This window comes from Temnothorax longispinosus, chromosome 4, assembly GCF_030848805.1.
Source record: "Temnothorax longispinosus isolate EJ_2023e chromosome 4, Tlon_JGU_v1, whole genome shotgun sequence".
Taxonomy (NCBI): domain Eukaryota; kingdom Metazoa; phylum Arthropoda; class Insecta; order Hymenoptera; family Formicidae; genus Temnothorax; species Temnothorax longispinosus.
Window position 1 is genome coordinate 12,676,691 of NC_092361.1, and position 25,696 is coordinate 12,702,386.

The window sequence follows — 25,696 nt, forward strand, 5'->3', positions numbered from 1 at the left end:
TTTTTCGAAAATATGCTCCGTCTTATGCTAAGACTCCATAGATGCGGAAACGCCATGCGGCAGAGTGCGTTGACCAATCACAAATTTTGATTTTTCCGCAGGCGACTTGCGGCAGCCTTCTGATTGGTCAATGCACTCTACCGCACGGCGTTTCCGCGTCTATGGAGTCTTAAGGCCTTCACACATAAAATCGCGTAAGAACGTAAAACGTAAGCGTAAGAAAATCGACCAATCCCAATCAAGTATTGTGCTGTCCGTAACCACAGTAGGGGGAAATACTTGATTGGGATTGATCGATTTTCTTACGCCTACGTTTTACGTCCTTACGACATTTATGTGTGTGAAGGCCTTTAGCATTATCTTACGTCCGTGGATTGAACCTTGCTTCTAGGGATTTTGTGTGGATTTCGCCGCGCGCGCCACCGAGATTCTGGTTTTGACAGCGTGTACTGTAGTGGCGAGGGGGGAGGGGAAGGGGGCGCGGCCATATTGGCTACTTGTGACTTTCGGGAGGAACGAGTAAAAAAATAACCCAACTTTTCTCGTCTCTCGTGCACGCAGAAAAATGTTGCCCTGGAGAATTGTCCATTGATCCGCGATACGGCCGATCCTGTCAGCGTGACTACGGCGTGGCGCCGGGGTATCATTCCCACGAAAACTGTTCCTTTCCCTGAAAAATGGTGCGTCCGCTTCCCACGGGAGGTTGCAGGCCTCGGCCCACTGTAATCCGAGTATCCTTAATCGGCGCCGGGAGTTGTTGTCTCCTCCCGCCGTACCCCGTGTAATATACAGTTTTTTAACGCTTTCAATTCTTCCACGCAGAGCTTCTTCGGTTTCGGCCAGTCCGCCGACATAGAGATCACGTTGGACGGTGCTGAGACACGGAAAACTGCAGACATCAAGTCCGAGGATGGCAAGAAAGAGCGGCATCTGCTCTATTACGACGGCGAGACCGTATCCGGCAAGGTAGGGCTCCCTGAAACATTGACCTCGATCGTAATCATCTGACTGACGCGAGAAAAAGGCGATTTAATAGGCCTGAAACGTTGACACGCTTGCATGTGATACGTTCCGTGTGCCAGGCTTGCTTGTTCAGTTCAACTCGAATGAATACTGCATTTCCGCCGTACACAAACTTTTTGCTTGTAATGTAATATAGCTAACAAATTGTCAGTTGTCAAAAAATCATGTTATTTGTTTTATAAAAGTTAAAATATGATTTGTAGATCTATATGATAAGAAGATAGGGTTAAAGTATATTTGTTTGCCAATTAATTTATTATTAATCTATGACATAACAATGAAGGAATATCTGTAATATATCTTAATAGATGTAATTTATCTTTGAATTATATATATGCTTTTGCAGTATAAATTTGTCACTAAATCAATGATTGCAGATTAATATCAGCTTGCGGAAAGCTGGAAAATTAGAGCATCATGGTGTCAAAGTAGAATTTATTGGACAAATTGAGCTATATTATGACAGAGGTAATCATCACGAATTTACAAGCCTGGTAAAAGAACTGGCAAGGCCAGGGGAATTAACACACAATACTGTGTATACATTTGAATTCCCAAATGTTGAAAAACCATTTGAGAGTTACACCGGTTCCAACGCACGACTAAGATATTTCTTGAAAGTGACAATTGTACGAAGAATTAGTGACATTATTAAAGAACTCGAATTAGTTGTGCACACTCTTAGTTCCTACCCAGATATGAATAATCCCATTAAAATGGAAGTTGGAATCGAAGACTGTTTGCACATCGAATTTGAATATAATAAAAGCAAGTAAGTCACATTGCGTAACACATTTGAGCTGCTCCGATGATCAATTTTCTGAACATATGGTGCTGATAATGTGACTACCCGTCTTTTCAGATATCATTTGAAAGATGTAATTGTTGGCAAAATATACTTTCTTTTGGTTAGAATAAAAATAAAACATATGGAGATAGCAATCATCAAACGAGAAACCACAGGCTCTGGTATGTTATAGATAACTTATATATTGAAGCATAATGTAGCGATAATAATTTAACTATAATTTCTGCAATTTTTTGTACGCATGCAGCATTGCATGTTGGCAAAATTGGAACGCGAGTTTTGGTTTCCCGAAAGTTTTTCCTTTGCGGTATTCGTGGTACTAAGGCAATAATTAGAATACATATTTGCAGGCCCTCATACGTTTACTGAAAACGAAACTATAGCGAAGTACGAGATTATGGATGGTGCACCTGTTCGAGGAGAGTCAATTCCTATAAGGGTGTTCTTGGCTGGGTACGATCTGGCGCCTACAATGCGCGATATTAATAAGAAATTTAGTGTTAGATATTATCTGAATTTGGTTCTCATGGATGAAGAGGATCGACGATACTTTAAACAACAGGTGAGTCATTAGAGAAGATCGTATCTTTTTTTAAGATTTTTTTCTAAAATTATTATACATCTTTTTATATGTTCAAGATGATAATATTATTTTACATGCATACTTTCTTTGTTCATTTTACCACTGCTCTTCGTATTTTACTCAGGAGATTACATTATGGAGGAAAGGTGAAAAAAGCAGAAAGTCGCAAACGGCCTCGCCACACATGCCATCGCATTTAGTATCGGCTGAAACGGGATTCCCGCAAGGCGCTGCACAGAATGGCCCACCGTCCGTGCCACCTGATTCTGATCAATTGCCAACGAGTAACGTTACGAATGCAGAGGATACTCCAGCACCAATCGAAGGCATGACACGAGAGGAAGGAGACGGCGAAGGTGAAAAAGAAGGCGGTCCAGAAAGTGATTGAGTTTCCGCATAGTTTTGTTTCTGGGTCCAGTTATAGCCCAGATTAGTTGAGAACGTTAAATACGGCTGAAATATGCAACAAAGAAATTAGTTTGAAAAAAAAATCTCTCGTGTTGGGAGATTTGTTTTTATTAAGAGAAACAGCGGGATGTGTATAAAAGGCCTGCTAGCAAAGTTGTAAATATTTTGGATACCTTATATATAATTGAGAGCGAATGATTTGTAACTAGTAGAATACCGATCAAAATTATAATATTATGGAGAAATAGATTTAAAAGACAGGAAGATTTTGTCATTTTAAAAAGCAATTTCGATATTATTTAACGAGCCATATTGCAAACGAATATAATATAAACAAGCAGTATAGGTATTCCTGAATGGACGGCTTACTAATCAAATATTAACTAACGGTACATTTTGCAAAATATCTGGGTGTTACAGTGTTCTAAATGTTTTATACAGACGATTGTGCCCACTGACCCGCCCATCATATAATTCTGAAAATCTCAAGTTTATGGCAGCGTCATGTTATGCAAAGAAAGTTTATAAATACGAAATGAATATATACTCACAAAGGCTGCCCCATATTAATCCGTTCACCTAGTCTGCGAATACTATAAACGAAGACACGAGAAAGCTACTTACGTGTGTGTATATGATACATGTTTTTGAAAATAGTTCACAATGCGCCTCGAGCGAGAAAGATCGCACTTATTTTTAGAACGAGTTTGTACAAAAGAAATGTGATGTTGATTGTTGCACGACACGAGTTATAGATTACCTTCAGCTTTGAGTTTAGCACAATTGTGCATAGGGTCGATTTCATAAGATAGAGTTTTATATGCAGAAGCGTGCATTTTGCATAACATCAATCTTCCAGACAAACACAAATTATGATATCTGCTCAAGTTAATATGCCTTTCCGAACACGAGAGTGGACTATGATAGATTAAATGATGGGGTAGCCGCCTCGTGTATTTATATAAATATATATATATACATACATATATAACTTCATTATACGTGTGTGAGTATATATACATATGTAATACTTTTCATTCTGGCAATAATGACTAACGGGATTAGGTGTGCTCCGATAAATCGTGGCATAAGTAATATCCCATGAAAAGAAATTGTAAAATTGTAAAACAAGTTTCTTATTGATTATCATAGTTTTTGAGAAAATCGATTTCGAATGAGTGAAAGTAATGTCCATCTATTTCGTTGTACAAATCACTTCTCGAAAACTAAGAAATCAATAACAAAAATTTATTTTATGTAGCTTTTTTTACGAGGAATTATCTTTCGACGATGGTACCACGATTTACTCAACATTCTGTATGTATATATAAACATACACGTACTTACATATTGTAATATCACAGACAGGTGCAGAAATATTTCCTTTTATCGCTGCAGTATCGTAAGACATTGCAGCGATGAAAGTAATACTGTTGCAAAAAGGAAACCTATCGTTTTGTACTGTTCTATATCATGGAAGTTTGACTGTAAAAAAAGCTGTATTGAAGAAATGCATAATATTAGATTTATATATATGTATATATACATACATACATGCATGTATACAAGTAACTTACGTTAGAAATTTTCTTTCATATAAGTTGAAAGTATTTCGTAATCTATATCTTTATTTGTTAATTGTAGAGGATGAGAATTAAAAAAAAAAGGAAAGGGGAAAGAATGTGTACGTAAGAAGAGAAAGAGAAAATCTATGAATTGTTTGACATGTCAAATATGTGTATGTGTATATATATGTATATTATGTACATGTACAGATATATACATATTATCATGCGATATGCAACTAGTTGTATATTTTAATGCCCATATATGAATATATTGTATACAGTGCGTATGCGCACATACATGTATATTGGAATCATTATTAATTGGTTTATGTACATATACCCAGTCCAAGCTTGAATCCCGCCCACAAATTTAATCTCTTTACTTATTAATTAGAAAAAGTATTTTAGCAAATTAGGCCATGTAAATTTCATAAAACTGTATAAAATGTTTTAGATGATTGTTAAAACTGACGCGTTTTCTTTTTTTACCGAATCGTTCAATATCGTATAACATATTGCTGACGCGATCATAAGGTATAAAAAACAGTAATTAAAGTAAATTATTATTTATATTTGTCGACTTTAATAAGAACGTATATCGATTAAGTTTTTTTTTATTTAATAAAATGTATCTGTGTGTTTTGCTCCGCCCCTCCTCCAGTGATTGGCCAACTATTGGTAAACAGGGGAGGCTCAGTGTAAGCAATTCGATCTTGCTATATTTGAATTTAATGGCATTTTTGCTCTCTGAGCCGATTTCACAGTCTCCGCTTAACGTGATCCTCCGATTAAACACACTCTGCATATCTTTTTAACTCTGTCCCCCTAGAAAAAGACGAAGAGTGAGTTTAATCGAAGGATCACGCGGAGACTGTGATATCGGCCCTAAGCCCAGTGATGATATCCAATAGGAATATTTGTTTTATAGAGACCAAAATGTAATGTTAATGTCCCTATAAAACGCAATCTTCTATTGGGTGTGTCGGCACCTGCGGAACGTTGTGTTCTCTATGAATTTTCGAGTGCAATGTGAATCGTCCATTACTACCTCGCGACGGAATTCTGTTTACAGTTTGTGATTGTGACAGGTTATCATTTTTCAAATAGTTTCGTGCGTTTCGTGAAGACGTCAAGTTAAAAAAAAAATTATGTCGCGGAAAAAGCACAATATATCGTACATCAAACCGGATGAACCAAAATTTCTAAGAGAGCTGAAGGAAAAAATTGGATACAAGGAAGGCCCTACTGTCGATACGAAGGTAAGGCATCCGTAATTTACTTGCTCTGGATTTAACATTTATTTTGTTCATATTTTGTACGATTTATGGTTAATTAATAGTATTAAAAGTAGGACAGAAATAGAATACTTATACCTACTCAACTTATTTGTTAAATTAGAGGGAAGTTCTACCAGAAATATTCGACGATGAGAAGGAAGAGTTGACTGATGAAAAACCTGTTGTTGTCATATTAAATTCTGGTGATTTAACAGCGGAAGAAGCAGATGCCTTTAAAAAACAAAAAGAGAAAGGTAACAATAAAGAGTTGCTCTAAACCTGCACATATTATTGAATACAGTATTATGTAATAAAACACATTGTATAAACATATAATTTTCAATGTTAATCTATCAGAGTTATCAATTGCAGAAGAAAATAATGCCCCAGCTGACCTGTCTAAGAAGATCATATTTCGCAAGACTAAAGCGGCAGAAACGGATTCTGACACAATTGCCACCGATAAACCTGTAAAAAAGAAAGCAAAAAAAGAAAAGCAAAAAGTTGTACTGTCCTTCGATGCTAATGACAATGATGAAGATGACATTGGATAACATTGAATATAAATTCTTACTTGAGTGTACATATTACGTTTTATGTACAGGGTGTAGAAAAACTAAAGGTACAAACTTCTACAGATGGTAGAGGGGACTGGAATAAAATGTGTTTTTTTTTCCTTTTTTTTTCTTATAAAGTGGTAGTCGGAAATGCTTCCTTTTTGCATTGGGTAAAGAGACGATTGGAACACAAAACGCCTATACGAAAACGTTTTATTTGATTCAAACGTAGCTTTCTTCACGTGAAAAGGCATTGTAACGCCATGTGTATAATTATGTGTGACAATTCCAAAGAAGTGAGCAAAAATTTCCTTTCGTATACTGTGTACTGTATACTGAGTTACAAGTTACCTTTACAAAAGGAAATTTCCACGTTTGGATCAAATAAAACATTTTGGCATAGGCGTTTTGTGTTCCAATTGGCCTATAACCAGTGCCTAAGCAAAAAGAAAACATTTCTGACTACCACTTTATGAGTTCCCCTCTACCATCTCCAGAAGTTTGCACCTCTAGTTTTTCCGCACCTTGGATATAAACAATATTTTTTGTAAATAGTAACCCAGAGATAGCACAGTGGCGTCAAGTGGCGTAATAGTGCAGTCAAAGTGACGGATTGTTGTCGTAAGAGACGTCACTTTGACGGCATTATAACGTTATTTGACGCACTGTGCTATCTGGGAATGTACATTACTATTATTTTATTAATTTAAGAATCATTATAGCAAATATTATTAGAGAATGAGTAATAATAAGATATTTTATTTAAAAAACTTTAAAAATTTGACTTTTTATTTATGTGTAAATATGAATACGACAGCAAATATTTTTAAGAGGTTATAGCGATTCCTTTTTTATAAAAATGTTTTATTCAAGTAAAATATAAATAGGACGATCTATTTGAAAAAAGAATATTTTTCTACTTTCTCCGCATTATATTTTGCAAATATATTCGATAATCGAAACGTATGACGCATATACGATGCAATTATAGCTCAGAGACTATTAAAATCAAATTTACGAATGTGAAACACCATGTAGAATCTTCTTCGCATTCGCAATAACGTTCTGCAAATGATCGAAGGGGTCGATTTGTGTATAACTATTCCTGTAAAAAAAAAGCCGATTTCCATTTCTTTTCAAATTCGAAGCAATTCCTATGATGAATCATCATATCAATTCCACGTCGAAAAGGGCGAACGCTGGGCGGCCGTGTCCACCCCGTTTACGCCATTTTGACTACAGTTCGCTCTTATTCTTAGGGCAGCATCTTTCCCATTGGACGTGCACGTGCACGCGGTCACGTGACGACGTACAACAAACGCGACTGGCCGGCCGCCGGCCCTTTAATATTCGCGGATACGTCATAAAACATCGCGGGTCACGTGACGGCGGTCGCCATCTTTGCAGTTTCGCCGACGGTGGTAAGAGGAGTGGATCGGTGACGTCCTGCGTCTCGCGGCTGAAATAAACACCAAGTGCATGCGAGCGGGTCGTCGGCTCACGCACGAGGAACGCCGACGTATCGTGGGCGACGTTGGGAGCCGCGTGTGCCACCGCAGGTGTTCGCCGGCGCGCGGAACGAACGGTCAGTGTGAATTTAAATAAGCGCGGCAATCCGGCGCGAGACGGAGTGCGTGTGTCGCGTGCGTTGCGACGACGATCGTCTCGTTCGGGGGGCACGACGAGAGTTGCGGTCGGCAGCTGTTCGACAGGCACGTCGCGGCCGTCATGTAGAAATGGCGGGAGGCGGGAGCTGCGACCAGTCCGCTCGCGGTCGTGGTGTGCGTGAGCGTGAGTGCGTGCGCGTGTATGTGTGTGTGAGAGAGTGACGAGCGAGGAAGAGAGAAAGAGCACGAACGAGCGGTAAGAGAGAAAGAGAGCGTCAGAGCGCGAATGCAATGCGAGCTTGTGCCCCGCATGATCGCATGCCGCATCGGTTGCCCCGTATGAATCGGCTCGATCCCGTACGCTTTTTCTCAACGCGGCACACGCTAGTGGCACGCTTGCGACACGCTCGTGGAGAACGACATGTCAGGGCTGTATCACGTCCGCCAGACGCCAGCGGCCAGGTGCTCCGCGCCTCTCGCGCCCGCCACCCACCGCCGTCACCTCTCTCCGATTCCTTCCCCTCCACGCCGCATTTTCGTCCCCCACCGTGCAGAAATCTCTTGGACTCGCTCCTGTGCGAACGAACCCATGTATTGTGTACCAACTTCCTCTCTTCGCTGCACTTCGTGGCCGTAATGACGGGCACGCTTGCATCGGTAAACAATGCCAGGAACCCAAAATGGTGGTCAGGATAGGGAGTTTTGATTGTAAAATACAGGAGCTTCAGGATCTCGGATCGCCGATTTTATATCCGCGATTTAAATTTTTTGTTGTGCTGCGCGATAATTTCAACACTCGAGATTTGTGGAGATAGGAGTAATCTCTTACATGGTTACAGAAAAACAGTCTAATCTAGAATCATCAGTTTTTTGGTCGGTGATTTATCAGCAATTGGGTTCTACTTTGATTCTCCTTCGCTCTTGTCGTAGAAAGAAAATCGACGGATAAAAAGAGGAAAACGCGGGAGAGGGAAATTTCGGACATCCTACTGAAATTAATTTATCGAAATTTATTATATTAGTTAAAACTGTAAAATCTATGTCTATTTAAATTTTTCTAACATAAAAGTGAAAACTGTAACATATATAGTATAACAGGATATCGTCATAGATCGTTTACAATAACATCTTAGAATCGGAACACGGACACTGTTTACACACACATCCTCTCTTTTATGTTAGAAAACATCACTTTCGAGAGCAAAACTCTTCGAAAGTCGTCAAAGAAACATCGACGACACTCAAAGAAGTTTGCTTTCAAAAAGCCTGAAATCAATATCTTTCTTTTCATGTTCACCTATGATATACACGATCTTAATTGAGATTAATAACTGAAATTTCATTGATTGTTAACCGATCGTTCGTAGTTCGAAAAATTTTCGTTTTGGATCTCAGGAACTCAATTTTTAGAGATTAAAAGTAATCCTTTTCTTCGCCAGTAATAATTAACAAAGATAATTGTTTAATTCGATCCGACTGACCACATTTATTAAATCGTAATCTTCGCAACGTTTCGATTATTGGTTTTGGCCTTTTTCAAGTGCAAGTCGCAAATTCAATACAATATCTGGTCATAAAAATATAAAATATAAATAGTCGAAAAATTAAAATTATAAAAAGGATACTTGCTGGGAATTTTTTGAGTGACTGAATTTAAATTTCTATTAAAATTTTAGATTTATATTTTAAACGTAAAAATTTATAAAAATTCTTATACTTAAATCAATTTTTATGCAAATCGAGTACTTAATATTTTAAATTTTTTGGCCGTTATTGAATCGCATTATTTTAAACTAACAAATTTTAATTTTAAAAACAGAATTTACAGTTTTAAAAACCCTTCAAAATTAAATCATACTTTGAAATTTTTGCCCATTATATTGGGGATTTGCCATTTTAAATTTTTGAATTTTTATTCTAAATTTGAAATCAGCAGTTTTCAATAAATTAAAATTTTTATGCAAATGAACAATTTTTTGTATTGACGGTCCGCCATATTGGATCCGCCATTTTGAATTTTGCAATTTTGATTTCAGATTTGAATTCAGCGATTTCAAAAACATAAAAATATAGTATCCCGTTCTAATTGTTCCGGTATAAATCTTTTTTGAATGTGCGGATATTTCCGTCATTGATGGTCGAAGAGTTACAATTATTTTTGAAAATTAAGAAAAGTCGCCTATTTTATGAAAATTAAGATAAAGCTTTCGAAAAAAAGACCATCTATTCACGAGATAATCCACATTGACAACATGCCTTAATAACTCCGAGAGTATCCGCGCGTCAATACGTATTTATCGTGTTTTCTGTTGTAACGTTGTCAAATCAAATGTCATCAGTCGCAACGAAGTCAATTGTGCTCCGTTAGTACTTGATATATTAATTTTTTTAATTATAATTTCGAAAAAGTAAAATATCCCGAAGCATTTATTCGAGATGTTATAATGAAATTGTGATTTCATAACGGGCATTCTTCTTATTATTATTGCTATGAAATTATTATAAATAATTTTTAGACTGGAAGCTTTGCGCGCGTGACCGTATCGCTGTTAATCTTAAACTTGCGAACCACCGGTAAAAGTATAACGGCGTTGGATTACACGTGTTAAACAGAGATATGGTGAAATCGTGAGAAATACTGCTTCTCCGTCACGTTTGCCGTACTCGCGTTGCTGTTCTTGCCTTGAAGGATTGCAAATAAACGCGCTATAGTCAGTTTGTTGTCCTTTTCGTTGCTAAAAAAAAAAAATAAAACATCGCGAGAGAAAAAAGGCAAATTAAAAACGACCAACTTCGTCGCGGTTATGCGATTAATTGCACGGATGCAAGTATCATTTCTGTGACAAGGAAACGTTGCATCGTTGATCGTCGAACTGACTGTCACAATCGCGATGCAGAAAGAAAATATTTTTTTATGCGAACGCAAACAAATATAAATGCAAAAGATCAAGTCTAGAAACAGCAGCGGCCTCGATTCATCGCAATTAAAATTAAAAAGAGGTTTCGAACGGGAATTAGGTGAGTCAATAAATTAGAAAATTTACCCTGGATACAGATTCGTGTCCGAAATAGATTTCAGAAATCGGAGAGTTTATTTCCAACCCGCACGGGAACGTTTATGGCATTAAAAAACGCGTGGCATCTTGTACGATCTTTATTTTTTATATACACGCAAACGTATTTTAAATACTTTAAATATCCACACTTTCTTAAAAATATGGACAACGTAGAAGTAAGCTCAGTCACGGGACTGCATCTCGTTCTTGCACTGATTCCTTCAATTCCTTTACACGGTCTGTGACCTAGAAAAACTCCCGTACAGTAGAAAATATTATATTATAGATTTAAAAACAAAAAACATTTTTTGCTAAATTTCAAGATATTTTTTGAAATTTTGTCTTGAGTTTCTGTATGTTGTACGTAGAGAAATAGCTAATCTCTCTCTCGTTAACGAAGGCAAATTAACTTTCGGTATACTTTCCCCTTGTAGTTCTTTTTGACGAAAAAAATATATTGGCAAAAGTTATTAATTATATTAAATTAGTGGAGAGGATTCACGATTCTGCGACGAGATGTCCTTAACAAATAAATTAAGCGATTCCGAGAATATTCTTCCGTTACGAAAAAACCCCATTTTGCATACGAGGATTTGCTCTTACTCAACGGCTTTATTATTACTTTTATTACGGCATTGATTTTGCGTGTAAACTTGGCAACGCTGTGTATACCGTCAGAGCGCACAGTAACGATTTCAACAGTTAAAAACGTCGTGCGGACAAGACGAGGGCCCGAAAAATTGATTTCGAAGTAATGCTCGCTCCCGACACATGCACGTAAAAATGCATCATTCGGCGCAAACTGTCAAGCTCACTATAGGAAACGTGGGGCACTGCACGATGGCCTCAAAGAGTAAAAAGAGGCTTGTTATCCCGAATGCAAAAACTTATGAATATGTCATAAAATGCAATTATTCAATTATTTAATTAATCGATCGGCAATCAATTTTATAATTAAAAAATTCACGATAGTCTCTTGGAGAGACCGTTATTTCGGTTAAACAACGAGAATTGAGAATTTAAGGATGGGAGGATGTGCATAGTGCCACACGTTTCTCCTCTTGGCATCATGGCATTGTACCGTTATAAAGCTAATCTCTTCCCTGTTGGATATTGTCTTGCTGCGATAAGATGACCCCAAAAAATGTCAGGTTTTGTTCGTTAAGATTTTAGCACTCTCATTTTTGTCTTTTGAAAGTAATTAAGATAAAACGCATCTGGAAGTATATGCTGTATTAGAGCTTATATACGCGCATTCCTTGGCCGACTTGAGGTCGATTTTTCCTCTGACCATCGAGACAGGTCAACATCTCTCGCACAGTTCACGTATCTTCGAACGACTTCGACCAAACTATCTGTTTAACTTAATTGGTGATTAAATCAAGTACTGTTTTGTTAATATAAATAGGTTTATTAATTTTTTGTTATTTAATATGCAGAAAGAAAACGATTAGACCAGAAATAACGAAATGTATAATTATACATATAGTTAAATTAAAAATTATATTATACAAATTATATAGAGAGATTACATGGAATTTTTTCAATCAGTTTAGAGGAAGCGCCAATTCGGTCAGGACTAGATTTTGGTAGTCTATTATGATATTATTCGTGTACAATTCTTCGCCTTAGCATTAAAAATGTTATTTTTAGCGACTTTACCGGTTAAATTAATCGCGGATTAAATTAAACCCTTAATCTTCATAATACACTAAACCTTAAATTCGAACTCAATCCAAGTGGAGTCCTAAAAATAAATTGATCGATGAATATGATTTCGTTATTTTATGGAATTTTATAAAAGTGCTGTTGCTTCTGACCGCTAATTACGGAAGCTATTCGACGCTTGAACATTTTCGTGGAGGAAAAGTCGGCGCCAATTTGACCGAGGGGAGAAACCGATGCGGCAGTGTAGCTCGGGGGAGGGAGGTAGAGCATCTCGTATATTTGTAATTCGTTTATATTCGATCGCGTATTTTTGTCGCCCGAAAGATATGGGATTCGAGTAAATTCACGGGCGAAGCGCGATACAGGAGTCATGCAACGGGCCTATTCGATAACGATCTCTTCTAGGAGCCGCCTCTCTCCTCCACCTCCTCGCCGTTGGTATTTCTCACAAAAAAACGCGCAGCTGCACGCTCTGAAGGTTTATCCAGACGGATTCGCGTAGGCCGCACACAGACGACTACCTAATCAAATCCGGCATGAGGGATGCCATATTGTCGCCGCGTTCCCCGCGTTGGGTTCTCGCGATTGGTCGATTTTTCTGTGCTCACGCATATGTATATAGATATATTTAATGTACAAGTCTCTGGATAGACCTTTAACGACACGGGGTTGACGGGGGGGAGGAAGAGGAGGAGGGAAGGGGCGAACCGCGGTTCTCGCTACGGCCCTGGAATCGTAATTTTTTAACGCTTCCCACCCGTCGCGCGCGCCTGCCCTCTAGTGTGCCAATCATCAGCGATGAATGTGTTCCCTATTTACAGATTTTGTGAATAAACCGCGTGTAACCCCGTGCCCCCCTCGAGCGATCGAGTGATATTCGGAAGATCGCGGCTGCCGATACACCACCGCGCGCGACAGCCATCGACGACGTCGCCGTCACCGACGTCGCCGTCACGCGACGCTCGCGTAGGCAACCCTCCTCGTCACCCTCGCCGTGGCCGCCGCCGCCGCCGTCGTTGTCGTCGTCGTCGTCGTTCGTCATCTTCGTCTTCTCGCTCTTCTTCTCTAGGTGCGTATATACCATGCGCCGTTGGCCGCGTTGCGGTCCGGAAAGATCGGGATTGCCGACTGCGAATCGTTAAACGAACGGACGAGCCGGGAGACAGACAGACAGGGGCCGATTCGCGTCTCGAAGGGGGGCCAAGAAAGAGCTCCGAAAAATTAACCTCAACTCCTCCGTCGAGAGTGTCGAGAGGGGAAACTGCTCCAGAGCCTGCGGCCAGCGATAGGTCCGCTCGCGTCACCTGTACCTTCTGCACTCTCATACACCCGGAGGAATCGAAGCGTACCTGACGCATTATTCAAAATAGGCGGACGGCGAGAGAGGAAAAGAAGCGCGAGAATTACGCACGGCATGAATGGAAGACGCGATCGCCTCGACCGCGTCCCTCGCCGTTGCGCGCGTATGTACGGGTCGAGTGACGCACGGCCGCGTCGCCGTGGATGAGCTTTTACGTTTTCCGACCGGTGTATGCGTGTCTCCCTCCGTCTCTCTCTCGCTCCCGCCTGTCCGTCTGCCCGCTCGCCCGTCCGTCTATCCGTCCGTCTGTTCGCGCTCCTGCGCTCTCGAGCGCGCGTCGTCGTCGCGTCCTCGGCGACGCGTCGAGTCGAGCGCATCGCGTTAAGAGCGTATCGTCTTGACGGTCGTAGGTCGTCTCGAGTTCGCGCAAGCCCGCAGAGTCGGGGCGCGCGAAGGAAGAACGAGCCTCCGTCGCCGAGGATAAAACGAGGACGTCCGCAATCCCGCTTTTCGGATTTCGAGACCGGGACCGAAGGCGCCTCTCTGGATACGGTAAACACCGCTGGGAGTCGCCTTGCCTCGCCTCGCCTCACTTTACCTCACCTCACCTCGTCTCGTCTCGTCTCGTCTCGTCTCGTCTTGACTCGTCTCGTCTCGCCCCGTTCGAGCCGTAGGCTCTCCCGTTCTCGCTTCGTCGTGCACCTTCTGCACTCCGCGCACCCGGGCGCGCGCGGAGCAGTGCGAAGCGGCCGCGTCGCGCGCGGAAACGAGGGTGAAGGAACAGAGGGAAGGATAAGAGAGGAGAGACGAGGTGCAAGAAGAGCGTGCGGCGTAACGTGACGTTCAGGACCAGCAGCGTCCCGCAGTGCTGGAGATACCGGGAGGCGGGAGGGAATTCCGGGAGCCACCACGAGTCGCGAACGGGGCCCGACGACGTCGGGCCGTGGCGAAAACGTGCGCGTTTCGCGTCGGTAAGCGCGGGAGTGATGCCCCGTGAGAGCCAGGCGGCTGGCGGCATCAACGAGTACCGTTGAAGAGTGGAGTACTGATCATCTGCTTCGCTAATCTCAAGCGGCGCGGCAGAGAACCGTCGATCATCTGTCAAACCGATCAGACGATGATTCTCCCCTCCTCTACTCCGCTTGTCTTCTCTTTCTCTCTCTCTCTCTCTCTCTCTTCCCGGGTTAACCTCGCGTCGTTAACGTAGGGGTTAACGTAGCGCGTTATAACCTCTACGTCGACGCCATCCCGGTTGGCGGCCTTCTCCTCTTCCTCCTCCTCCTTCCCTCTCCTCCTCTCATCCCGCCAGCCGTTTCCCCTCTCCGGCGGGAGACGTCGCGCGGGTTCCTCTCCGCTTTCCTGTCCCCCGGAGCGCCACCCCTGCCCCCTCGCGACGCCGGGGTACGTCGCGAGAGGTTCGTGATGTGACCGTCATGCTCGTAGACGACGACGTACCCCGCGGACGGTAACGCAATATCCATCCAGGATTCTGGTGATTCGCGAGATACGTCGTCCGCGGACGTATCCCTCGAGAGGTTGACGCGGTTGACGTATAATCGTCTCGTCATAAATCCTCATACCCATCCTCGCCGTCGCGTTTAACGTGGAACGCCTCGTCGGGAAGCTTTGCGCGCGCGCGCGCAACCGCTGCGTACACGTATACTCCGCGTACGTACGTGTGGGGTCTTTCTGGGTGTAGGTGTAGAGAAGTTGGTAGGTTGCGAAGGTTGAGAGAGGAGAGAGAGGAGAGAGAGAGAGAGAGAGAGGCGGCGCGCACGGAGGGTCGGGACGTCGGGATCGAGGACTGACTGACTGACTGGCTGGCTGGCAAGCTGATGGAGTGACTGACTGGCGCTCGCAGACGCTAGCGGTGGTTAGCGAATGCAGGTGACTGACTGCGCTAACTGGGAGACGACGCTAACTGTTCTCGTGTGAGCCCCTCTCTCTGTCTCTCTTCCTTGAGCCAGGCCAGGAGTCTCGGATACCTACCCATCCGTCCGTCCGTCCATTTGTTCGTTCGTCCGTCCGTCTGTCTGTCCGTCCGTCCGTGCGTCTGTTCGTTGTCGGCCGTTCGCGTGTGCGCGCGTGCAAGCACGGCCAGGTCGAGTACTCGCTCGCACGCTGAAGGAAGAGGTGAACGCTTGAACGGGAGGATCCGAGCGACGCCGTCGCCGTGGTCGCGGTCGCGGTTTGTTCGATGATCGTTCGAAACGCCCCGGGTGCAGCATTCCCCGTGTGCGGCCGTGTGTGTGTGTGTGTGTGTGTGTGTGTGTGTGTGTGTGTGCGCGCGCGCGCGCGCATGAGAGAGACATCGGATACCCCCTCGGGCTCCGACGGAAGTTTGTTGGTTATGGGAGCGAGAGCGGACGCAAGTGCGGAATTCGCAGCGCCATTTTGAAAAATTCGGCCCCGCTAAAAATTCCCTTCTCCCCTCTCGCAACCCCGCCAGGGCTCCCTCCGCGCGCCGTCCTCGCGAAGGTGGAGAACGTGCGGTGCCCGCGCAACGCTCTTCGTCTCTTGCCGCGTCTTGCCGATTGTTAGTTTCAGTGGTGTGTTCGTTAATTGTTTAGATCGACCGCGCGGCGGACCACGGTGGACTCATGGAGGGCACGCTGGAGGAGTCTGCCGCTAAGGACTCTTCTCCGGGCAGTCCTGACAGGCACTTGAAAGGTGAGCACACGGCCGCCCGTTCCGTGGCTTACACGGTCTGACGCTGGACACTCGGCAAAATTGACTCTCGACGACCTGGTTCGCACCTGGAATCCTCTGGATTGTAGATCCTTAGAATTCGTAGATCATGACGCTTTTGTATGTCGCAATGTTATTTCGATATCATGGGGGCTTTCTGGTTGAGAGAAAGCATAAAGGGAAAACAATTTCATATTCTTTACACGTAATATAATACGCTTAAGTATCTGTTGTAATTTGTAGGGATGTTACGTACTTCACGGTGAAGTCTTATTGAACTGATAAGGCGGCAATGGCATTGTTATCTAATTTATTACTGATTGTAATTTGGCAGTAATTAGATGTGACATTATTTTAGCTAAAGATTGCCATTTACCGTTGTAGCTTGAAAGTGGCTTTTAGAAAAATGCTATGGAGAAATTATATTCCCCCATCATACGATTTTGTTACATGATTTGTAACTGATATTAGTGTTTAGAATATTTTTGCTTAATATCTCTTGTTTGATTTTGCAATTATTCTGTGAATTCTTTCAGCCTCATATCTAGGCAAAAAATAAATTTGTAATAAACAAATTATATAATAATTATTAATTAAAGTAAAAACTGTAAATTAACAGAAATATATATTAAAAGCAATGATATATGCTTTCTATTATAATTTCAATTAAAGTCCAAACATATATATATATATATATATATATATATATATATATATATTTTTTTTTTAATGATCATAAATTATAAGATATATATATTTTTTATTATATTGATGCTTTGAAATAATTACAGTATTTAATAAATAATGATTACATGTGTATTAAATGTTTTATAAATGTTTGCAGATATGATTATTCCGAACGGTGTCAATGGAAACTATAGTGCTGACAACGAAGAGTATATGGATACCAGTGATAACACAAGTAAGACAACGTTGAAAGATATTATCACTGAAGAAGAGGATGAGGAGGAGGAGGAGGAAGAGGAAGAAGATGGGGATGAGGAGGAGGAGGAGGAGGACGAGGATGTTCATGAAAGAGAAATCGAGATGGAAGAGGGAAAAGATGAAGATAGTGAGCATAATGAAGCAGTAGGTAATCCTAGTATGGAAGATGAAACGTTTGACTTGAAAAATGACTTTAAAGTATCTAACTCACCCGGCGGTGTAAGTGAGACGAACAATTCTAGTGAAGTGTCTAAAACTGAAATAACCGAGTGTAAAAACACGTCCTGTGAAGCTATGGAGGTAGACGAACAAAGTAATAACTCTGACATAGAGTGTCTTGACGAGAGCATTACAGAAATACAACTGGATAATGACGATGTGTTCATTTCGAAGAAAGCCATCGATAAACGGGACAACAATGACATGTCATCAAATTGTAGCTGTGACAGTAGTGAACTCGCTGACAACAGCATGGAGAAATCGGATGACAAGCTCTGCGAGGAGAACGGAAGCTGTGGCAGTCCCGACATCGAAGAGATAACCGATAGCGCGAAGAGCAACGATCATGATACGTCAATGGAACGTGCTATTAAAGATCCCAAGCAGAAAAAGCCGCGAAAACAGATAGATCTTAGTAGTATCACGCCGAGAAGAAGCTCGCGCAATATTAAACGAACAAGCTATATAGAGAAGGAGTTGGAGGAGGAGGTAGACGATGGATCTGACATAGAAGAGATTAAGCCGGAAGATCCGTTAGCCGGTATCGATAGCAAGGATAAGGAGAATTCTAAACTGAAGTCACCAATCAGAAACAGTAAAACTACTATCGTTGTTAACGATACTAAACGGCTGGTAGAGATCGCCGCTGGTAGTAAATCCATCAAGGGCGGAAAGAAGGAACCTACGTTAGTTATAATAGACACAAACTCCATTCTTTCGGGACGCGGTGGAGTCCCCGTGAGTAATAGCAAACCTCATCACTCGGTCTCCAACTCCAGTCCGTTCTCGGTTGTCCCAATGGGCGGTATGACAACGCAGACGATGTACCCTAATATGAGAACAACCATCACGCCAGTACCCATGACTTCGAAAACGGCACAGCTGAGCCCGAAAACTAGTATGACCACAGTTACGCCGACGGTACCGCCAATTTTACCAACATTGACCGACGATATGTTTGTGGTTGAAGCACCATCCTTCATAGTACCTTATGTATACGAGAAACCACCCCTGAAACCATTGAAAGAGTTTGTCACTAAACTGGAGAGAAGCATCGACGAATGGGAGAAGGAAGAGAAGCTGAAGAGACTTACTGACGAAAGTAAGGATAGTGAAGAATACAAAGAAGATTCTTTAGATATTATTAAAAGAGGTAACGACAAGTCTGATGAGAGTGACATCGAGGGTAGAGCCAAACGAGACGGAGATGGTGACAGTTCGATAGACTTGATCGAGCATGGATTCAGTGGTATAAGTGACAAGCACGAGCTAAGACAAGACGACAGAAATAAAATACCGACATACTTCGACCTGCCATTGGGAAAGTTCTTTATGCAAATTGGAATGAACCTCGTTCAGGAGTATGTGCAAACTGATCTCTTACGGACTCAAAAGCGTAAACAAGGCAAGGGTAGCACATCGGCCGAGACTCAATTAGCTATAAATTCACTTATCAAGAATTTAGAGTTTAGTAAAGAAAATAACGAACCATTCCACTTAGAGATGAAGAAATGCGAGTTCTGTAGTTTTAAAACGGAATCGACATTAGTCATGCAGCATCATCTAGAAACGCCGCATATGCGCAATTACGTTTACAAGTGTAACTTCTGCCCGATGGAGGTTCGTAGTCCTCACGATATCCTGTATCACATGGAAGCGGAGCATAATACTCGCGGTAGATTGGAACGCGGTCCTGCTTTCCACCAGTGCCCGAACTGTCCGTTCGAGGACAATCAGAAGGGCAAATTGACGCGGCACATTCTCGCCTGCACGAAGAAGTTCAGACCGGAAAGAAACTTGGAGCCTGCGGTAGATTGGGAGCCGCCAGCCAAGATACCGCGGTTAAATCGCGCGCGACCCGTCGGCCCGACCACTCCGAGTGCGCTCGCAGCTATGGCGATGAGCGCCAAAGGTCCACAACCGTTGTTACCAAAATTGCTTCCCGCGCCGATCACTGGCCGTGGAAGAGGACGACCGCCGATGCAGCCGAGATATTCCGATCTGAAAACATTGCGGCCAGGTGCTACTACAATGCGGCAAGGTAAATTCCTATCAGCAGATATAACGAAAATAAAGTGAGAGAAAATATATCTTCTCTCAGATCGGTACGCATCGCACGTTTAATGGATTTGGACCGCGATATATTAATGTAAGCTGTATTTCAGACAATGTTGCAGGAATGATGTATCGTCCTACATCCTCTGGTTTATTGGTACCCACGTCATACCAATTTGGTAGTAACCAAATATTCCAGGTAATAATAGCATTTTACTATGTTATAGACTTGTATTCGTTGTGCACATGCAAATATTAACAATTAAGCTTAACATGAGGATATAAAGTAAAATGTAATTGGCCACTGAAACGGACTAGGAATTAAAAACTCGTTCTTCACGGAGATCGGATAAAGATTATATGAATATATGAATAAGACGAGAAATTAGTGAAGTAAATGAGTTTTTAATTCAATATATCCGCGTTAAAAAGGTGACCATATATCTATTGTTATATTTTTAGAAAAAATTAAACACATCACAATTGCATATTATAATTTGTAAACTGCCATAGTATTATATATATATATATATATATATATATATATATATATATATATATAAAATTATTATTATTTCAATATGCTTACTAACACATAAGGGCGATGAAAATTATGACAAGTCATGCCCTTCGTAAGATTAGAAGAAATCGCAATTCACGTGCTGCATAAAAGTTTAATGGCTGTGTGTATCCAGAATATTTGCATCAAATTGTATACTGCTCGTCTATTATTATTATATTTGTATGTATTATGTTATTTATATACCCTATTATCTTGAATTTTATAGATAAATGTGCACATATCGTAACTTTACTTTATCATAAGTTAGTATTTACACGATATCTTCAACAAAGTATAATAGAGGATTCACATTGCGTCCGATGTTCGACGTACGACGATCCGATATCCAATAACAGAATTTATTATTAGAGACAAAAATTTCTTATTGGATGTCGGATCGTCGTACGTCGAACATCGGACGCAATGTGAATCCTCCATAAGTAGAGTAGCGTAAAATATGCACTAAAATAATGTATGTTTATGAATACTGCATAAGGTGGGTTACATCAAAAGAAAGGTGGAAAAGTTCTCGACTATACTCATCAAATTTTCCTCAGTGTCTAATATACAACGTAAACAGTTATGTTAACGAAAGCTGTCTAGTTAATTACGAAAATGATATAGTAATGATATCTCTCACTGTATAGAAACGCTAATATTATTAGACTTATGATTCACTGACGTGGAATACGTCAATATAGTTGTAGAGTATTTATACAAGTGTAATCTCATGGTGGGCACACGCAGAATAGTACGAAACATTCTTTTATCGAGGATAGATATAGGAGAACTTTTACGTTAACTTAAACGCAAATTACATCTAATATATATAACAAAGTCGTAAAGTACACGTTTCGTGTATTATATACGTTGCTTAACAGTACAGTAGTAGACGCGTGCCAATCTTTCGAAACGTACACATCTCCGGGTTTTTCGTAACGATGTTCACGAATGTGCGTACACACACGCAAACTACTGACACTTAAAATACATTTGAAGTTCCAAGAACAAGTAAAAAAAATGTATGGGTGGTGGCAGGTGGTGGGTGGCTCTGGGACTGTCATGTCGGCTGTCTCGGGAGTGAGTAGCAGTAGCGGCGGCAGTTCCGGTCAACCCACACCAATTGCACTTGTACCCAACGTAATCGACTCTCTGTCTAGGTTGTCCTCGTCACAGGTAAATAAATATTGGAAAATAACCAAGGAGAGTAACTGATTTTGTGATATACGTGAGATCGCATGAATGATGTGTTTTGCAGGTGCGAAAAAAGGCTTTTAACATTCTCCAAGTTTGATTATAATCGAATGAACTTGTAGTCGCTTGAAAATTTTAACACTACGCATAAAGAATGTATTCCTCCCATATTTCTTTTTACAAACTGGTCGAGTCTGCGTAATTAATAGTACACGTGCACACGTAATATCTAAAGGACATATATACATCTACGTTCCTCATTAATGTGATAGATTAAAATAAATATAGTAATGTTTTATACCCTTCTGTCCATGTATGAATAGTAATATATATGAATGGCTATACATTTACACTATATATATATATATATATATATATATATATATATATATATGTATGTATGTATGTATGTATGTATGTATGTATGTATGTATGTATGTATGTAGCAAACGCTAAATTTTCATTAATTAATGTATATGTAATTTTACTAATGGAAATAATGGAAATGTTTTTCTTAAAGATAAAGAAATAATAAGCTGTAATTGTTACGTGGTCATAGAAAAGATAAAATTTGAAAACAACGTTTCACATATTCGATAAATTGTCATTGAACTTTGAAAGAATACACATAACACGCATACACCTACGGTTTGAAGAGAAAGCAATCTATAACAAATATGTACACTTTTAATGTAAAATTTTTTAGGTGGATATTAATAAAACAGATATTTATATGATGTATAAAAGTAACATTATTGATTTGACACGAGTTTGTGTTTCCTAAATAACACAAGCACTTTATGTTTTTCAGAACACAACAGCCAGTCCCAAAAATCCTACAGCGAAGCTATTAAGTCAGCCGAGTATATCTATTACTCCACTACCACGTACAACATCTCAAACCTCCATCCCGGGATCAGGAACTTCTTCGAAGTCTGGAGGAAAAAATACGTTTGTTATATGTGAAATTTGTGATGGATATATTAAGGTGGGTGTACAATGAATTAGACCTTTATTCTTATTTTTTATGACAACTACAGCTTGGAAATTGCACAAATTTGTAAAAAGCAACACGAAATCAAAAGCTTATATATATATATATATATATATATATATATATATATATATATATATATATATATATATATATATATATATATATATATATATATATATATATATATATATATGTAGGTCCGGAAGTATGTTCCGGGACTTTTTTTTTTTACATCGGTATATTCCAGGACATTTGGCAGTTTCCAGGACTGTCCTGGAAAAAATTCATGTCCTACGGCACGTTTCGGGACAATTTTTTGAATCTGATTACATATATATGCGTTATATTCCAGGACTGTACATTTCAAAAAACGTAAACAGTCCGGAACATACCTCTAGACCTACATATATATATATATATATATATATATATATATATATGATTATCGATTATAACCTATTACTTAAATTGATTCAAATTTATAAAATAAATTCAATCCTATATAAGAACTTTAATTGTTACATTATATAGTATAGCTTTTTATAGATTATTACATTACATACTAACAAAATTAGAAATAATAGATAACTAATGAATAATATTAACATATATTAAGATATCACATATATAATAACACATAAATCTTTCCGAAATATTTTGCATTAAATTCTATCGTACTTATTTTAGGATCTAGAACAATTACGAAATCATATGCAGTGGATCCACAAAGTAAAAATACATCCAAAGATGATTTACAACAGACCTCCATTAAACTGCCAGAAATGCCAATTCCGCTTCTTCACAGATCAGGTAAATTTTTATATAATAAATAAAAATATTTTTGAAATTAAAATACGTTATTACTTTTCTTTTATCACTTGAAAGATATACATATATCGATATATTTTTATAGCATTTTCTGTACATTGATTTAAATTTCAAACGGTTCGATCATTATTGTTTGTAACAAAATTTGTACATTCAGAAATTGTATAACAACATATTCTTTTTCTGTAAATAGGGTTTGGAAAGACACTTATTAGGATCTCATGGGCTTGTCACATCCAGCATGCAAGAGGCAGCAAATAAAGGGAAAGATGCGGGTCGTTGTCCAGCTTGTGGCAGGGTAAGTTTATCTTTTCTGCATCAATTAGTTTGTAACAAGAGATCTTGTTACTTCATAACAAGAGAGCATAAACAGAAATATGAATATTATATGTGAGAGTTGTACATGTTGATTTCTAGGTATATCAATGGAAATTATTAAATCACGTTGCTCGAGATCACGGGATGACATTAAAGCCAGCGCATCTATCGTATAAGTGTACAGTTTGCACTGCCACATTCGGAATGTACAAGCAATTCGAGAACCACGTATACTCGGCGCATAGTGTCGTAGCAAAGAGAGTAATGGATAAGAAGAACGCGCCTGCGTCTCCGTCGTCCAGATCGAACGACTCACTTTTAAAGCCGTTGAAGATTAACGACGAGATCACGATTATTCCGCAACCGGCGAAACCCACCACCAGATCCGGCGCGATTCAAGGCAGAGGAAAATAGCAATGATGAGCTTGAGTGATAATTGTGTCTTGTCCGACCGAATTTCGCATAACTCTTTGTGGTACTCTATACCGATCACTGCGAACGTACAGTGGTTAACGTGCCGTTAACGTGTACATGTGTATGTATACTATGCTTTAAGACGCGAATTAATTCCAAACATCTAAAGGAGGGGAAAAAAGCAAAAGAAAAAGAAAAAACTTACGACTCTTGACAACAAGGAAACTAGTTGACTGCGTAATAATATTCCATCAATGATTATACCGATATATATTTATTTAAGAATTTTTATTGTTGTTATCGGACCTACATAAAATAGACTGTAAAAACATTAAAGGGTGGCCTTCAGTCTGATTCCTTGGTTAAATCCTAGAGCTGCATACTCCCGACCTATAAACGCCTATATGTGTAATATGGACTCACGCGCGAAATATCAAGTGTATTTACATTTCGGTGCGACGAATAATATCGTAATACGTCACGCGCGATACGATACGGATTACTCTCTTGCATAGCGAATTCTCTATAATGTAAATTCTTTTTCTAAGACAAATATATTCGAATTTATTCTATTTTGTTATTATGATGCTAAATATGACTTTGGGACAATGAAATTGTCCTTAATCTCCGGTTTCATAGGATGATAAACTTCATGTTTGCGAAGTACTTTCCGAACGATATACGATGCGATAAATTGTACTAATTGACCAGAGTGCCCACGACTGTCTCGCGAATCTATAGTACACAAGTACACAGGTACTAATGAAGTGTATACTAGCTACTATATCTGGTTCTTCATATATACTATACTTTCATTTCGCCATCATACGTTTTTTAATTAACAGTTAGTAAAATTTATTGTCATACTTTATTTATGATATTTCATAAAACTGTGTGTATGAAATAATTTATGATGTAAAACGAAAAATCTTGTTTCTTTTTTAAAATCGAAACTTGTAAATTGTATCTATATTACTATAGGTTTTTGAACCCTTTAGTCGCGTATACTGTAATAAAAAAAATAAACAGAAAATATCCAGTTTTATTTTAGCGCTCTTATAAGAACAACAAAAATGTACATTAATATAGGATATAATATAAAGAAAAATATATCAATAAAATAGGATGGCACACAACTCGTGTATACATTTTTTCTGATAAACGATAGACGTGAATATGAAATTGAACATTGATCCTGTTAGCACACACAACGCGACGTACATTTACACATTTATATATGTATATATATAATATAAACACTTACGATATTATATATATAAATATGTAAAGTTATAATATATAGTATAGCAATAGCATATAGTACACAAGAAGAGATTCACTTCATTTTCTTCTTGTATACACTCCGAAAAACGATTATAGGATTACATCAATATGTAGATAGTCGTTAAAAGAAGTAACGGGTTTAATTTAGTAATTTCAATTTGTCCCGATAATTTTTTTGTACTGTTATTGTAGGATATAATTTTAGAGGAAAATCGTAATCAATGAAGAATACGAGATGGTGCATTTTTTGCACTGTATGGCTGTATTATTTAATTCTACTATCTTGCCAAACGCTTACGGCAAGCCATGTTGGTAAAACTAATAAGAAACAGACATA

At 39.7% G+C, this 25,696-nt stretch overlaps 3 protein-coding genes across 13 annotated transcripts; all 3 read left to right on the top strand.

Moving 5' to 3' along the window:
- Positions 1-462: 462 nt before the first annotated feature.
- Vps26 (vacuolar protein sorting 26) lies at positions 463-4,693 on the top strand. 2 transcript variants are annotated; one of them, XM_071776213.1, is made up of 6 exons: positions 463-680; positions 823-966; positions 1,401-1,795; positions 1,886-1,992; positions 2,167-2,393; positions 2,539-4,693. In XM_071776213.1, exons 1-6 carry the CDS (start codon positions 678-680, stop codon positions 2,800-2,802), a joined length of 1,140 nt encoding a protein of 379 aa, XP_071632314.1. In that variant the 5' UTR covers positions 463-677; the 3' UTR covers positions 2,803-4,693. The 2 variants fall into 2 exon arrangements, with proteins under 2 accessions (XP_071632314.1, XP_071632315.1); XM_071776214.1 differs by having other exon boundaries at positions 465-680; positions 2,182-2,393.
- Positions 4,694-5,424: 731 nt separating this feature from the next.
- LOC139811805 (uncharacterized protein KIAA1143 homolog) lies at positions 5,425-7,003 on the top strand. The gene is made up of 3 exons (XM_071776217.1): positions 5,425-5,649; positions 5,789-5,921; positions 6,040-7,003. The coding sequence occupies exons 1-3, from the start codon at positions 5,539-5,541 to the stop codon at positions 6,219-6,221; spliced, it is 426 nt and encodes a 141-aa protein (XP_071632318.1). The 5' UTR covers positions 5,425-5,538; the 3' UTR covers positions 6,222-7,003.
- Positions 7,004-7,635: 632 nt separating this feature from the next.
- Positions 7,636-25,211, top strand: Mep-1 (zinc finger protein MEP-1). Of its 10 annotated transcripts, none has more exons than XM_071776202.1 (10): positions 7,636-7,809; positions 13,377-13,624; positions 16,426-16,525; positions 17,388-19,748; positions 19,873-19,961; positions 21,363-21,500; positions 22,330-22,506; positions 23,203-23,325; positions 23,537-23,641; positions 23,761-25,211. In XM_071776202.1, exons 3-10 carry the CDS (start codon positions 16,456-16,458, stop codon positions 24,073-24,075), a joined length of 3,378 nt encoding a protein of 1,125 aa, XP_071632303.1. In that variant the 5' UTR covers positions 7,636-7,809; positions 13,377-13,624; positions 16,426-16,455; the 3' UTR covers positions 24,076-25,211. The 10 variants fall into 10 exon arrangements, with proteins under 10 accessions (XP_071632303.1, XP_071632304.1, XP_071632305.1 ...); XM_071776206.1 differs by lacking the exons at positions 7,636-7,809; positions 13,377-13,624 and adding exons at positions 14,574-14,826; positions 14,928-15,320; XM_071776203.1 differs by lacking the exon at positions 13,377-13,624.
- The last annotated feature ends 485 nt before the right edge of the window (positions 25,212-25,696 follow it).

Excerpts from the sequence above, each read along its gene's own strand:
- Vps26 (XM_071776213.1), top strand. Across the intron at positions 1,796-1,885 it reads TTTGAATATAATAAAAGCAA|ATATCATTTGAAAGATGTAA; the intron begins GTAAGTCACATT and ends CCGTCTTTTCAG. Across the intron at positions 1,993-2,166 it reads ACGAGAAACCACAGGCTCTG|AATACATATTTGCAGGCCCT; the intron begins GTATGTTATAGA and ends GGCAATAATTAG.
- Mep-1 (XM_071776201.1), top strand. Across the intron at positions 19,749-19,872 it reads TGCTACTACAATGCGGCAAG|ACAATGTTGCAGGAATGATG; the intron begins GTAAATTCCTAT and ends GCTGTATTTCAG. Across the intron at positions 23,326-23,536 it reads TCCGCTTCTTCACAGATCAG|GGTTTGGAAAGACACTTATT; the intron begins GTAAATTTTTAT and ends TTCTGTAAATAG.
- LOC139811805 (XM_071776217.1), top strand. The coding sequence starts at position 5,539 with ATGTCGCGGAAAAAGCACAATATATCGTACATCAAACCGGATGAACCA. Across the intron at positions 5,650-5,788 it reads GCCCTACTGTCGATACGAAG|AGGGAAGTTCTACCAGAAAT; the intron begins GTAAGGCATCCG and ends TTGTTAAATTAG. Across the intron at positions 5,922-6,039 it reads TAAAAAACAAAAAGAGAAAG|AAGAAAATAATGCCCCAGCT; the intron begins GTAACAATAAAG and ends TATCAATTGCAG.